Here is a 13,792-nt window from a genome sequence, read left to right as displayed (position 1 = left end):
AAATGGTTGATCGCTGCTGCTCGCTGTTTGCACCGAGGTGGGACCACGGAGGTGGGACCGCTCGGCAGGAGGATGGATGGTGAAGCCCTGCAGCTGGCAGCGGAGCTTTAAAGGAGGGTCTTAAAGCCCAGAACCACTTTCTCCTTCATCTGTGCCACAAGGGCCATCTGCCCGTACGCCACTCACTCCTGCCGTGTGGCCATTGCTTCTTGTCAGACTCTGCCCCGCTCCCAGGACGGGGATGCTGCATCCCAGGGGATGCTGAAGGGTCTCGCAATGCACTGCCGTGCTGCTGCTGCCCTGCTCTGATCCTTTGTGCCTTCGCCCCGGTCCTGCTCCCTCTAAGGGCTGGGGCACCCCCATCTACGGGGGACAAGGGGCTCCTCTGCACCAAGGTCTGGCACTGCCACCGCAGGGGACACGGGACAAGGACTGGGGCTCCCGGGCCTGGAGGGGGGGTCTTGCAGGCCAGGCTGCGGCTGGAGGATGGGGGCTCAGCCTCACCACTGCCCCTCCTGAACACCAGCACAGGTGTCTCCCACCTCCCTGCCTTTGCCTTTCCACGTGGCCCTGGCACAGGGATCGAGGGTCCTGGCACGGATCCTGCCCCGCTGGGGGAGCCGGTGCTGCCCTCCGCCTTATCAGCCTTTTGCAGATTCTGCTTCAACAAATATTCGCACAATGACCCTGCGGGAGGTTCCCAGCTTCAGACCTTATCGCCCCACAGCTGTGCCGCAGGATGTGTCCCCTGCTCCCACCGAGGCACCAGGACCCGACTGGGGGTGCTCAGCTGTGGGGTAGGGGGATGGGAGTGGGGCCTGGAGGGGTGCTGGGGGCTTGGCGGAGGCTATGTGCCCCTTGAGGAGAGCCCACCCTGGGGCAGAGCCGGTGCCAAGCGCTCACAGCAGCGAGTTTGCGGGGGTCCCAGCACATGGCCAGGGCAAAGGAGGGGATGGGGCTCCCTCTGTGTGGGTGGCAGGGAGCGGGGGTGGGGAGGGTGGGGGAGGGGCCTGGCCACACCATCCCCCTGGGCTCATCCTCAGCATCCCCCCCCATGCCCAGCTCCTCGCAGCACCGCCTGCACTCCCTGGGCAGGGGGCTCCCGTGCAGACCCCCCCCCAACACCCCAGCAGCTGTGCAGAAATGGCCATCGCTTTATTGCAGCAGGTCGCAGTCAGCGTGACAGGCACGTCCAGCAAAGCCTGTGGCTCGCACCAGCATGGGGGGCTGTGACCCCCCGCCCTACCCCAGCTGGGCCCTGTACTTTGTGAGTGGGGGGCCAGGGACCCCCTTCCCCTGGTTTCTCGCTGGTTCCCCGGCCCAGTCCCCCTCCTGGGATGTGGGGACGCTCCAGGAGCAGGTTGGGGAGCGGTGGGAACCCCTGGTGCTCAGCGGTGCGGCTCTCCCCGAGCGCAGCATGGGTGCTCTGGCCGTGCCGGCAGCAGTAAGCCGTGGCGTGGGGCCGGCTTCCTGGGGGGGGGCTCAGCGAGTGTCCCCCTCCCCAGCCGCAGAGGCCATGACGCTGTCGATCCAGGCCACGTACGGGGCGATGCGGGTGTAGATGGCAGGTTTCTTGTAGTTGCCGCAGACGCGGGAGCCGGCCGTGACCACCCCCTCGGCCACCCCGTTGCAGACCAGGGGGCCACCGGAGTCTCCCTGTGGGACCAAGGCTCGTCAGCCCTGCTGAGGGTTTGCTGGCCCAACCCAGCCTGTGTCCCCCCCCGACCCTGGAGCTGGGGGGTCCCCCTGACCCAAGGCTCTGCGAGGGGCAGAGCGCCAGCCCCTGGGTGCTCTCAGCCATGGGCTTCACGCGCAGGAGCCGTGGGCTGGGGTCCTGCCCTGCCCCGCCAGCCCTCGCTCCTGCCCTTGCTCTGCTGACAGCCTGGACCCCCAGCTCTGCCAGGACACTGTGGGGCGGGCAGGGGGGGCTTTCAGCGTGGGCACTGATGACCCAGCAAGACCCATCAGCGGGAGCCCTTGGGGCACAGCAAGTCATGCCCATGGCCCCATCCCTGTCTGCGGGCTCACAAGAGCTGCTTTGCAGCGGCCAACACGGGGCAAGGAGCCCCCATCACCCTGGGGCCACAGCCCCATCCTGCCCCACAGCCCCTTCCCCTCTTCCAGGCTGCAGGTGTTACTCCCCAGCCCACTCCCCCACCCCTGAGGAGGTGGGCAGCCCCAGCCCGTGGGGCAGTGGGGCAGGAGGTGATGGGAGGCTGGGGTGAATGCTACCTTGCAGGTGTCCTTCTTGCGGGAGTCGGTGCACATCATCTTCTCGGTGATGGTGTGGTCGTGGCGGGTGCGGTGGTTGCAGACGTCACGGCTGATCACCGGCCGCTCCAAGTTGTGCAGCTCGTCCGGCCGGTGGCCGCTGTGGCTGGTGGTCCCCCAGCCTGCCACCTTGCACACCGTGTCGGCCGCCACGTCCCTGTCCTCCCGCTGGAATGGCAGCACCTGCACGTGCTCGTTCAGTTCCGCTTTCTCCTCCAGCTGCCACAAAGCAAGAGGGGACTTGGGTCAGCGGGGACCAGCTGCCACCCAGGACCCAGCTGGGCACGGCGAGCTCAGCCCCAGCGCCGGAGCGGCCCCAGTCTTGGTCGTGCTCGGGGCTTTGCCTTCCCCCCACAGCTCCCAGGACATGGATTGGGGCAGGAGCTGCAGCCAGGAGGACCGTGGAGAAGATGGAGGCATTTGGATGCAGCCCAAAGGCCTTTGGTGTGGGAAGCAGGGACCATCCCATGGGATGGGGAAGGATGGACAGGGGAGCAGAGCAGTCCCAGCCCAGCCTTGAGGGTTTCATCCTGCTGCCATCAGTGACCCCGTGGGCTCCCAAGGGGCAGAGCGATTTGGGGGAGTGGGGCTGTGCCTGGCGGGTGGCAGGGAGGAGGGTCCCGGCAGCCCCAAGCCCACCTGGAGGAGGAGGAGGTCGTCCTTGTTGTTGTGGATGTTGCTGCCGGGGTGGGGGATCTGCGCGCGCACCCGGTACAGGCGTTTGTGGGGCTCCGGCTTCGTCAGCGAGTGGGCGCCCAGGAGGACCTGGAAGATTTTGCCGTCCCTGGAAGAGAGGCAGCGTGTGGGCAATGGGAGCTCTGCCCACCCCATGGGGCACACAGGGCTAGGGGTGTCGCTGCACCCCGCCACAGAACTGGGGTGCTGGGAGCTCCTGGGGGTCCTGCAGCCCCTGCCCAACCCTCACCGCAGGTGGGAGCAGATCCCTGGTGCTGGGGTTGGGGCTGTGGAGCAGGATTTGACCTGGGGCCAGCAGGCACTCCCGGCACAGAGCAGCCCCCACACCAACCCCCCCGGCACTCACGTCTCCTCGGTGCAGTGGGCAGCGCTCAGCACCCACTGCTCAGCGATGAGGAAGCCCCCGCAGATGTGCTGCCCATCCAGCTGCAGCGAGGCCATGTAGGGCATCACGTGGGGGTCAGCCTTGCGGCCCCCCAGGATCCGTCCCCGGGGCTGCCCTGATGCAGGTAGGAGAGAGGCCGGGTTAGCTGGGCATTGCCCCAGCCCACCCAATGGGACACAGGGGCAGGATCACTCAGCGGTCCCCTCCGGGGGTCCCTGGACCCCTCCCCGTGGGTCGCTGCAGCACCTGGCTGCAGATGGAGGCAGGAATTGGGGGGACTGGGCAGGACCCCCCCACTGTGCTGGGGGTATCGCTGCCCCAGCCTGTCCCCGTTGCGGGGTGCAGGGGGGTGTACTCACCATCCACCGTGGCTCCCAGCAGCAGCAGGGCAAGGACGGGAGCGGGACTCAGCCCCATGGCTGTGGGGTGGCTGTGGGGCAGGCGCTGCTCGGCCGGGGCTGGGGCTGGCTTTTATCGCCAGCTCTGGGGCGGTGGGGGGAGCAGGAAGGGACAGCGCAGGGGGAGCAGGGGGAATTTCCGTGGCGTGGGCAGAGCAGTGTTTTTAAATATTCAGCTTATAAAAGGGGTCAAGAGTTCCCAGCATAAACAGCGCGGGAGGGAGGAAACAGCCTGTCCCAGCTGCCGGCCCTGGCACCCGCGGCCGGGGATTTCTGCGCCGCTGTTCGAAGCCAAAACTGAATCCGGCTCTTGGCACGTGAAGGCTCTGGCACGCGCAGCAGCACCTGGGCCTGACCCCTGCCCCCCTGCACCAGGGACCCCCACCCAGCTGGCCGGGGAGGGTCGGTGGGAGTGTGGTGGTGGGTGCTGGCTCGGTGGGTGCCCAGGGCTGCAGAGCAGAGCTGAGCGTCCCCCGTGGGTTTGCCCTTGTGGCTGGTGAGGATGGGGACGGTGGGGTTGGGACCACCAGCACCTGGTGGGTGTCCCCGGGGGAGACCTCTGCCCTGAGGGAAGCTCCTGCAAGGGCTGGAGGGGTGGCGGTGGCAGGGGATGATGGTGATGGCAAGGGTGGCAGGGATGGCAGTGGTGGGATGGCAATGATGGCAGGGGTGGTAGGGTGGCGGTGACAGGGTTGGTGATGATAGCAGCAGGGGTGGTGGTGGCAGGGATGGTGGTGATGGCAGTGGCAGGGGTGGCGGTGGCAGGGGTAGTGATGGCGGTGGCAGGGGTGGTGGTGACAGGGGTGGCAGTGGCGGTGGCGGGGGGGGTGGCAGTGGCAGGGTGGCAGTGGCAGGGATGGTGATGGCAGTGGTGGGAGGGTGGCAGTGTGACAGTGGCAGGGGTGGCAGTGGCAGGAGGGGTGGCAGGGGTGGCAGTGGCAGGGATGGTGATGGCAGTGGCGGGGGGGGTGGCAGGGGTGGCAGTGGCAGGGTGGCAGTGGCAGGGGGGGTGGCAGTGGCAGGGATGGTGACGGCAGTGGCGGGAGGGTGGCAGGGGTGGCAGTGGCAGGGTGGCAGTGGTGGGGGGGTGGTAGGGGCAGGGTGGCAGTGGCAGGGGGGGTGGCAGGGATGGCAGCGGCAGCCCCAGTCCCCTCTGCCTTTCTCCCTGGTGCCACTAAGCGGAGCCACCGCCGCGGCTCCCGGCGCGTCCCCGGAGCCCCCACCCCCGCCCCAGGTTCCCCCCTGCCCCGGATCTCCCCCCGCAGCCGGGCCGGGGCCGGGGTCGCGCTGCCTCCACTCCTCGCCGGGATGGACCCCGGCGCCCCCAGCCCGGCCCGCAGGCTCCGCCGTGCCCCCGCCAGCGCAGCCGGGACCCAGCGGGGCTCCGGGGCACCGGGCAGGGGTCGGAGCCCACCCTCCCGCTCCTCCTCCTCCTCCTGCACCACGCGCCCGACCCCCCAGCCCCCCGCCCGCCCCCGGCCCCCCGGCGCGGAGGGTGCGGGGGTGCCCCGGCCCTCGGGGGTCCCTTTGCGGAGGTGGCTGCGGCTCCCCGCTGTCCCCACGTGCGGCGGCCCCGAGGGGGATTTTCCGCTGGGAGAAGCGGCTTAATCGCGGCTTCCAGCGATCCGGGATTGAGCCGGGGAAGGGCCGGGGGGCTCCTCCCGCCGAGGGGCACAGATGGAGCCAGGGCAGCGGGGGGCGGGGGGGGGGGGGGCGCAGAGCCTGGACGAGACCCTGGAGGGGTGGGTGGTGGTGAGTGTGGGGCACAGGGTGTGGGGTAGGGGGCTGGGAGCGGGCTGCACGGCGCGGGGGGCAGCAAGGGCAGGGGGGGGCAGCAAGGGGGGCAGCAAGGGGGGCAGCAAGGGGGGCAGCAAGGGGGGCAGCGAGGGCAACAAGGGGAGGCGGGCGGAGGGGAAAAGGGGCATCAAGGGCAGGGAGGGGCAGCAAGGGGGGGACAGCAAAGGCGGGGGGGCAGCAAGGGGAGGCGGGGGAAAAAGGGGCAGGAGGGGCAGCAAGGGCGGGCGGGGACAGCAAGGGGGGAGTGACGGGGGCAGCAAGGGGGGGGCAGGGCTGCCTCGAGAGGTGCTGAAGCCCCTGAGGGGTGGGGGGGAGGGCAAAGGGGCTCGGCACCCGGTTCCCCAGCCCTGGACCCGGGGGTCTCGGGGCTCCAGCCGAGGTTGGCTCTCCGGGCAGGGGTTCGCCCCGAGGCCCGCGGGGAGGGGGGTGCAGGGGTGCAGACCCCAGGGGGGTGCCAGGGGACGGCGGAGCTTGGGGCGGGGGGGAGGTTGGGGGGTCACGCACCCCCCGTGCTGCGGGACCCCCGCCTTGGCAGCCGCAGGGAGGGGGAGCTCGGCGGGGGCGGGGGGGGAGGGTCCCCGCGGGGTGGTGCGACACCCACTCCCGCAGCACGTGGTGGGGAAGGGCTGGGCTGGGGGAGGGGGCCGGGGGGGGGCGCTGGGACCCTCCCCCCGGTGCCTGCTGCAGAGCCGAGGCGGGGCAGATCCGGGGGGCAGAGCGCTGCGGGGGTCAAAGCGCTGCGGGGGGGTCGGTCCTGCTCTCTGCCCTCGGCCCCGCCCGCCTTTTGTCTCGCCCCCGCCCCGCCCCCCCCCCCCATACCCCCCATCACCCCCCCAGCCCCAGCCCCCCCCCAGCACCCCGGCCCCGGGCCCGCGGAGGCTCAGCGCCCCGAGAGGGGCGGGGGGGGGCGGGGCGGGGCGGGGGGCTGCGGGGAGGAGGAAGAGGAGGAGGAGGAGGGGGCGGGGGCGGAGGAAGCCGCCGCTCCCCGCGCTCCGCCGAGGCAGGAGCATCCCGGCTCCCGGGGAGCCCCGCGGCCGCCGCCCCCGCCGCCCCCGCCGCCCCCCGCCCCGCTTCGCCCCGGGCGGCCGCCGCAGAGGTGAGTGGGGGGGCGGCGGCCGCGGGGCTGCACAAAGGGCCGTTCCACCCCCCCGACCCCCGCCCGCGGCTGCGGCACGGCCGGGAGCGCCCGCCCCTCCGGGCCTGCGGGGCAGAGTCCTGCCGCCCCCCGCCGCAGCCCCCCGCTACTGCCCCCGGTGGTGCTCCCCCCCACCGTTGCCCCCCGGTGGTGCTCCCCCCCCACCATTGTCCCCCGGTAGTGCTTCCCCCACCGTTACCCCCTGCTGCTCCATCCCCGTCATCACTCCCCTCTTTGCACCCGGAGCTCGGTGGCCGTTTCGGGGGGCTGGGGGGATGCCCGGGGCCCCCCACTCTCGGCTCGGCTCTGCGGGTGGCACACCCCCTCTCCACGCCCTCCGCAGCAGCCTCGCTGCCTGCCTGTCACGACAGCCGAGCCTCCACCCCACCTGTTGTCACAGCCTCTGGCTCAGCCGGACCCCCCTGGGGTGCTGGGGGGGCCTTGGGGGGAGCAGTGACAGCCCCCGGTACCGAGAGCTTCTCCCCGGTGGGCGGCTGCAGGGGGGCAGCGGGGTGAGCCTGGGGGCTGCCCGAAACCCCCGTAGGGCCGAGGGCTGGAGGTGACGCTGCTGCCCCACGGCAGGGCGGAGGTGCAGCCCAGCGGGACCCCGGCGCCTGCCCCAGGACCATGATCCCCCCCAAGGAGAAGGCCAGGGCTCCCAAGGACAGCATGACGCTCCTGCCCTGCTTCTACTTCGTGGAGGTGGGTGTGGGGTGGGTGGGGGGCTCAGCTGGGGGCTCCTTCCCCAGGCCCTGGTCCTGCCCTGGCATGGCAGAGTCAGGGGCTTTGCCCATTCCCAGTGGGGCTGCACGACGCTGGTGCCCACCGTACTGGGCAGCGCGGTGGTTCCGACGCTCTCATCCCCTCAGCTGCCCATCGTGGCCTCCTCCATCGTGACGCTCTACTTCCTGGAGCTGACGGACCTCTTCAAGCCAGCCAAGGTGGGCTTCCAGTGCTACGACCGGGCGCTCTCCATGCCCTACGTGGAGACCAACGAGGAGCTCATCCCGCTGCTCATGCTGCTCAGCCTGGCCTTCGCGGCGCCAGCCGCCTCGGTGTGTCCTGGGGCTCATCCCGCTGCGGGGGGGGTGAGGATGGAGCCTGCCCAGCAGCAGAGCCAGGGCTTGGGGCCAGGGGTTGGGGTCCCGGTGCCAGCATCACTAGGGGACCAGTGTGGGGAGCCTGGTGGTGCCCTGCACCCATGGGGTGGCACCGCCAGCAGCCCAGACCCCCCGGAGCCCCTCGGGGCAGCACCTCCTGAGCTGCCGGTTCCTCCCTAGATCATGGTCGGGGAGGGCATCGTGTACTGCCTGCAGTCCCGGCTGAAGGGACGCGCCGGTGCCGAGGGCAGCATTAACGCCGGCGGCTGCAACTTCAACTCCTTCCTGCGCCGGACCGTAAGGTTTGTGGGTACGTTGTGCCGCAGCCCGGGCAGGAACCTGACCTGCCGTGGGGGCTGGTCCGAGGGGCCCGGGGCTGGAGGGAACGCAGGGGCACGCTGGATGCAACAGCCCAGACCCCAGACAAAGAGCTGACCCTTCCCAGCGCCTGTGGGTGCCCCGGGGCTGGGGGGGGCCCTGGCTGCCCTGCGTGGGACAGGGGTGACCCACTGTCCTGCTCCGGCCATCTCCAGGCGTCCATGTGTTCGGGCTCTGTGCCACGGCCCTGGTGACGGATGTTATCCAGCTTGCCACGGGCTACCACGCTCCCTTCTTCCTGACCGTCTGCAAGCCCAACTACACGCTGCTGGGCACCCCCTGCGATGCCAACCCCTACATCACCCAGGACATCTGCTCGGGCACAGACAAGCACGCCATCCTCTCTGCCAGGTACATGCATGCTGGGGCAGGGGGACACCCGCACCGTGATGCCAGCCCTCCTGCCCCCTCCCAACTGTGCCCCCCCCCCCATCTCCCCTGCAGGAAGACTTTCCCGTCCCAGCACGCAACGCTCTCGGCTTTTGCTGCCGTCTACGTGTCGGTGAGTTCCCGGCGTTGCCTGGCTCTTGGCCCTGCATGTGCTGGCTTGGGGACACGGTGAGCTGCCGAGCTGCAGCGTCCCGGTCCTGCCGGCACGCGCCCTCCTGTGCACAGACAAGCTCTGCCTGACACGCATGTGCCCGTATTCGCTGTGGGGGTGTGCACGCAGGTGTGCACATTCAGGCACTGGCAGCTCCTCGTGCACCCAAGAGCTCGACGCATGGCCAGGGAGGGGGGAGGCTGCGGTGTCATGATGGCTATGGGTGCCGGTGCCACCAGCCACGACTAACAGCCTGTTCCTGCCCCATCATCGCCGCCGCCGCCACTGCTAGATGTATTTCAATTCCATCATCTCGGACAGCACCAAACTCCTCAAGCCCATCCTGGTCTTCGCCTTTGCCATCGCCGCCGGCATCTGTGGCTTGACCCAGATCACCCAGTACCGCAGCCACCCCGCCGACGTCTATGTGGGCTTCCTGATCGGCTCCGGCATTGCCGCCTACCTGGTGGGTGCTGGTCCCTGACCTCGGGAGCAGCTCGGCGGGGAAGGATGCTCGGTGTGAGCCGCAGCACCCAGGACTGTGCTCACCCCATGCTCCCCCTCCCACAGGCTTACCACGCCGTCGGCAACTTCCGCGCCCCGACGGAGAGAGTCCCGGCACCGGCACCGGCCAAGGACGCGCTGCGGGCGCTGACGCAGCGGGGCCACGACTCTGTCTACCACCAGAACAAGTCGGTGAGCACCGACGAGCTGAACCCACAGACACGGCTGGAGGAGGCGGCACGGCCGGTGCCACGGGAGAAGAACTCCCTGGGCAGCCTGAAGCGGGCCAGCGTGGATGTGGACCTGCTGGCCCCCCCGCAGCCCCATGGGCAAGGAGAACATGGTGACCTTCAGCAACACCCTGCCCCGTGTCAACACCCCCTCCATGGACGACCCTGCGCGGCGCCACATGACCATCCACGTCCCTGTGGATGCCTCCCGCTCCAAGCAGCTCATCACCGAGTGGAAGCAGAAATCACTGGAGGGCCGGAGCATGACACTGGCAGAGGAGGCGGCGCATGGCCGGGGTGCTGGGGACACTGGCGAGGATGTCCCCCCCTCCCTCTACCCCACGGTGCAAGCGCGCTCAGCCGAGCGGGCGGCCATGGGGCCCCGTGTCCTCATCCAGCCCCGGCCGGGTGCCTCGCAGCTGGTGCACATCCCCGAGGAGAGCCAGGCGGGTGCCGGTGTCCCAGCCGGCAGCGGGGCGGCCGTGCGAGCCAAGTGGGTGATGGTGGCGGAGAAGGGGGGGGCGCAGCGGGTGGCCAACCCCCCGCGCCTGATGCAGGTCATCGCCATGTCCAAGCAGCAGAGCATCGTCTCTGTCACCCCCAAGCACTCAGAGACGTCCTCGTCCTCTACCAGCTCCGACTCTTCACAGTACCGCTCGCCCTCCGAGCGGGACAGCTCCAGCATCATCACCATTGACGCCCACGCCCCCCACCACCCCATCGTCCACCTCTCCGCTGGCAACGGGCCCTGGGAGTGGAAATCAGGGCCAAAGGGGCCAGAGGGGCCGGACGCCTACGAGCTGGGCGAGCTGGGGAAGGATTTCCGCGCCTTCCGCCCAGCCAAGAGCGCCGGTGTCTCCCCTGGCTCCTCCGTCAGTGACATGGAGCAGGACGAGCCACGCTACGGCAGCCTGGCCACCATCCCGGGGGCGGCGGGGGGGGGCGGCGGGGAGCGGGGGGACACCCCCCCCGAGGGGCTGCTGGGCACGGCCAGCCAGGAGTCCACGCTGCGGAGGAAGCCGGCGGAGAGGGACGGGCAGGTGGACAGCGAGGTGGACCACTACTACAAGAAAATGCAAGCCAGCCGGAGGTTTAAGGACTGAGCCTCCATTGCCTTCCCCGCGTCCAGCCCGCCCCGGTCCCCTACCCCGGCTGGGGGGGGTGTCTGTGATGCCAGGGTCCCTCTCTGCTGGGGGGCGTCAGGATGGGGCTGTCTTTGGCGTTGGGGTGATGGAGCAGCACGAGGCAGAGCACAGTCGTGCTGGACCCTGAGCCAGCCAAGGTGTGGGGGGCTCTGCCCCCCCCCCCGGCCAGCAGGTCTGGGTGACTCTGAGCACTTTGGACTTTCTTTTTCTCTCCAACGCAGGTGCTGACATTTCGGAGGGGTTTAATTTATTCTGGCTCTGGAAGTGTACATCTGTCGGGGTGGGGGGGAACAAATGGTGCTGAAGGGCTTTGGGGGGGTTGGATCAAGGGGTCTTGGGGGGCAGGGGCTGCCGTGGGACAATGGTTCCTGGCTTGCGCGCGGGTTTGTGGATGCTGGGGGTCCTGCAAGAGCCGTGCAGGAGGGGTCGTTGTAGCCCCCCCATCCTGCACCACTAGTCGGTGGTGGGGGCAGACAAGGGGGGATGGTGTCGGGAGGGGGGGGGTTGCCCAGGGCCAGGGCTCTGGGCATTGTGGAGACTGTAAATACTGCACGGATTGAAGTAGAGGGTGGGCGTTGGGGTGGGGGCGCAGGGTCCGGGCGCTGCCAGGGCTGGCACAGTGGGGGGGAGCCAGGGCAGAGCTCTGTCCCCAGGAGCAGCAGCCCTGGGCTGTGGCCTGAGGGTTTTTTTTTGGGGGGGTGGATCTCCAGGCTGTGAATACGTCTGTTGGGCAATGCCTGGAACTGCTGTGGTTTGAAAAGCAAATAAATATGTGGATGTTCCCCCGCTGGGCTCCTTCACCAGGGGCAGGGGGCTGCTGGTCCCACAGCTGCTGGGGGAGGGTAGGCTGGACCAGGGCTCGCCAGCACCTGCAGGGGCTGCTCCAGGCAGGTGGGTGCCATGGTCTGCTGCCCGGGAGAGCCCCAGTGCTGCCAAGTCAGGGCTTGGCACATGGGATTCAGGCGGGGAGGGTGGGGGGGTGGGGGGGTGGGGTGGGGTGGGGGGGCCTGCCTGAGCCTGGGCCGTGGCTGAGCAGCCCAGGTGGCGATGGAGAGTGTGATGCTGCTAATGCACCGTGTGACACCCCCCTCTTTGGCCACTCAGGGTCCCCACCCCTCCAAAATGGGCTCAGGGTCCTTCTCTCCCCCTCACCGGGCTCAGTTAAAACCCCTCCAGGCCCCCTCCAACCCATTAACCATCAGGCAAGCGCAAGCAATTCCATTCCTGCAGCATGAGATGTGACCACCCATCAGCTGCCTGGGGTGAGGAGGGGGCTGCGAGCCGTGCCAGGTGCTCCATCGCACCCTGGCAAGGTGGTGTGGGGGAGGGCTGTGTGACTGAATCGTCCTGCAAAACCCCAAGGCAGGGAAGTGGGGGGGGCCCAGTGCACCGAGACCCCCTCGCCATCCTCCTGCCACTGGAGGAAAGTGCTGCCGCTGCAATTTCCCACTACGTTGCTGTGGCAACGTGAGACCCAGCACCAGCACCAGCGGTGGGTGGCACAGCCACCAGGCCCGGTGACCCTCGGCTGCTGCTGAGACCCCTGCGTGGAGGCCTGGCGGGGGGATGCCAACCCAGGGACAGGGACCACCAGCAGCAGCAGAGATGCTCGGAGACCTCATTTGATGTCCTCCTGGTGGTTTGTCAGCACCCACAGCCATCACGAGGACACTCCGTATGGTGGCGGTGGAACCGCGCGGTGACCTGGCCTTGGCACGGCGAAGCATCTGCTCCCATTTGTCACGGCTCGTAAATCACCCCCGGAGCGGTGGCCGCACGCAGCCTTCCCAGGGGAGAACTGAGGCAGCGCCGGGGAGAGCGCGTGGCATCGGGCCGGAGAGGCGGAAAAGCAGCCGAAGCACAAGGGAGCCAAGTGGGAACGTGGCCACGCGGCTCCTGTCCGGCTGCTGGGAGGGATGGACACAGGGGCATGTGGGCTGGCAGCCCCGCCAGTGCCCACAGGGAAGGGGACTGGAGCAGCTCCAGCATCATCCCGGTTTGCAGAGCTCCAGAGCATCCAGGCTGGTTTTGCTCCGCAGTCTGTGGGAGCTGGCACCAAGCAGGGGCTGAGCCCTGTGGTGCTGGAGCCGTCCCAGCCCAGGGTGCAGCGGTGGGGACGGCCCATGACACACCCCCACCCCCACCCCCACCCCCCGCCCCCTCAAAAGAGGGTGATGTGTCGATGGCACCAAACTGCCACTGCCAATTGGATTAACAGTGGATATCCCGAAGCCTCCGCCTTGCAAACATATGGATTATCCAGCATAACCCTGACTCGGTGCTGGAAAAGCCACCCGGGGATTAGCAGGAGGATTGCTGGAGGGGGCGGGGGGGGGGGGGGGGCTGCAGCGAGGGCTCCAGTGGGTTGTGCCTGCCCAGTGGACACATTGGTGGGCTAGGGGGCTCCAACGCTGTCCGGCAGCACTCGAGGGCCATGATGGTGCAGGTTGCTGCATCCAGCCTCAGTGCGGGTGGCCCAGGACAGCGGGATGGAGCCGCTGCGGCCACCTTGCTCTGGCAGCCCTCGGGGGGGAGAGGGGAGATGGGGGGGCCTGGCATCCCACCAGCCCCACGCCATCGCTCTCGTGGCTCATTGCGGTGAGCGATGGCGTCACACGCCGCTTCATGCTGCCTCTGATCCAGCGGTTTCCATAGCAACTGCCAGCCCCGCACCCCGCACGGCTCCTGCAGCCCCCCGCCCCCCTGGGCAGCCCCCCCAGCACCCGCTGCTGCATCACTTGGGGACCCACAGGGCTTGGGAGGGAGCGAGAGCATCCTCATCCTCCTCCCCGCAGCCTGTGCCGGGAGGCAGGACGAAGCAGACAGGCTCCCAAGGGGGCTGCCAGACCCCATCCCATCAACCCCACCGCCCCCACCATGGGCAGGGGACCAGGCATGGCTGGGAGCTGCAGCAGGGGCTCTGCCCCAGCCCCCCGGCCCGAGAGGGGCCGATGCTCCCGATCCCTCGGAGAGCAGGCAGGGGCAGGCAGGTGGCTGCTGCGCTGCCCGAGCCCCCCTACCCCCCCCCACCAGGGGCTTCAGCCAGGATCGCGCTTGGGACAGTGTTCGGTGACCCGACCCCTTCCCAGGGAGACCCTCTGCCCAGAGCCAGGACCCCCAGGTGCGAAGCAGAAGCGCCTGGCTTTGGGACAATGGCTTTGGGACAAACAATGGCTTTGGGACAATCCAAGGGCTCAGCCCTGCATCCAGCC

At 69.3% G+C, this 13,792-nt stretch overlaps 2 protein-coding genes across 2 annotated transcripts; one reads left to right on the top strand and one right to left on the bottom strand.

Annotated features, from left to right (window-relative positions):
• Positions 1-1,134: 1,134 nt before the first annotated feature.
• Positions 1,135-3,869, bottom strand: LOC130148621 (complement factor D-like). The gene is made up of 5 exons (XM_056337436.1): positions 3,712-3,869; positions 3,314-3,467; positions 2,911-3,055; positions 2,233-2,490; positions 1,135-1,656 (listed from the first exon to the last, which is right to left on the bottom strand). The coding sequence occupies exons 1-5, from the start codon at positions 3,767-3,769 to the stop codon at positions 1,483-1,485; spliced, it is 789 nt and encodes a 262-aa protein (XP_056193411.1). The 5' UTR covers positions 3,770-3,869; the 3' UTR covers positions 1,135-1,482.
• A 141-nt stretch (positions 3,870-4,010) lies between these two features.
• On the top strand, positions 4,011-10,875 carry PLPPR3 (phospholipid phosphatase related 3). Its single transcript, XM_056337321.1, is given in 9 exon segments — positions 4,011-4,246; positions 7,265-7,384; positions 7,552-7,737; positions 7,963-8,092; positions 8,316-8,511; positions 8,605-8,662; positions 8,994-9,167; positions 9,272-9,517; positions 9,519-10,875. Coding segments are annotated over 8 exon segments (2,085 nt in total). The 5' UTR covers positions 4,011-4,246; positions 7,265-7,309; the 3' UTR covers positions 10,539-10,875.
• The last annotated feature ends 2,917 nt before the right edge of the window (positions 10,876-13,792 follow it).

Source organism: Falco biarmicus, chromosome 4, assembly GCF_023638135.1.
Source record: "Falco biarmicus isolate bFalBia1 chromosome 4, bFalBia1.pri, whole genome shotgun sequence".
NCBI classification, from domain to species: domain Eukaryota; kingdom Metazoa; phylum Chordata; class Aves; order Falconiformes; family Falconidae; genus Falco; species Falco biarmicus.
This window is presented reverse-complemented; position numbering and strand designations above follow the sequence as displayed.

Bases quoted from the DNA above. Each gene is read 5' to 3' on its own strand.
- LOC130148621 (XM_056337436.1), bottom strand. From the start codon at position 3,769: ATGGGGCTGAGTCCCGCTCCCGTCCTTGCCCTGCTGCTGCTGGGAGCC. The intron at 3,468-3,711 runs GTGAGTACACCC...TACCTGCATCAG, and splicing joins GCTGGGAGCCACGGTGGATG to GGCAGCCCCGGGGACGGATC. The intron at 2,491-2,910 runs GTGGGCTTGGGG...GCTTTGTGGCAG, and splicing joins ACGACCTCCTCCTCCTCCAG to CTGGAGGAGAAAGCGGAACT.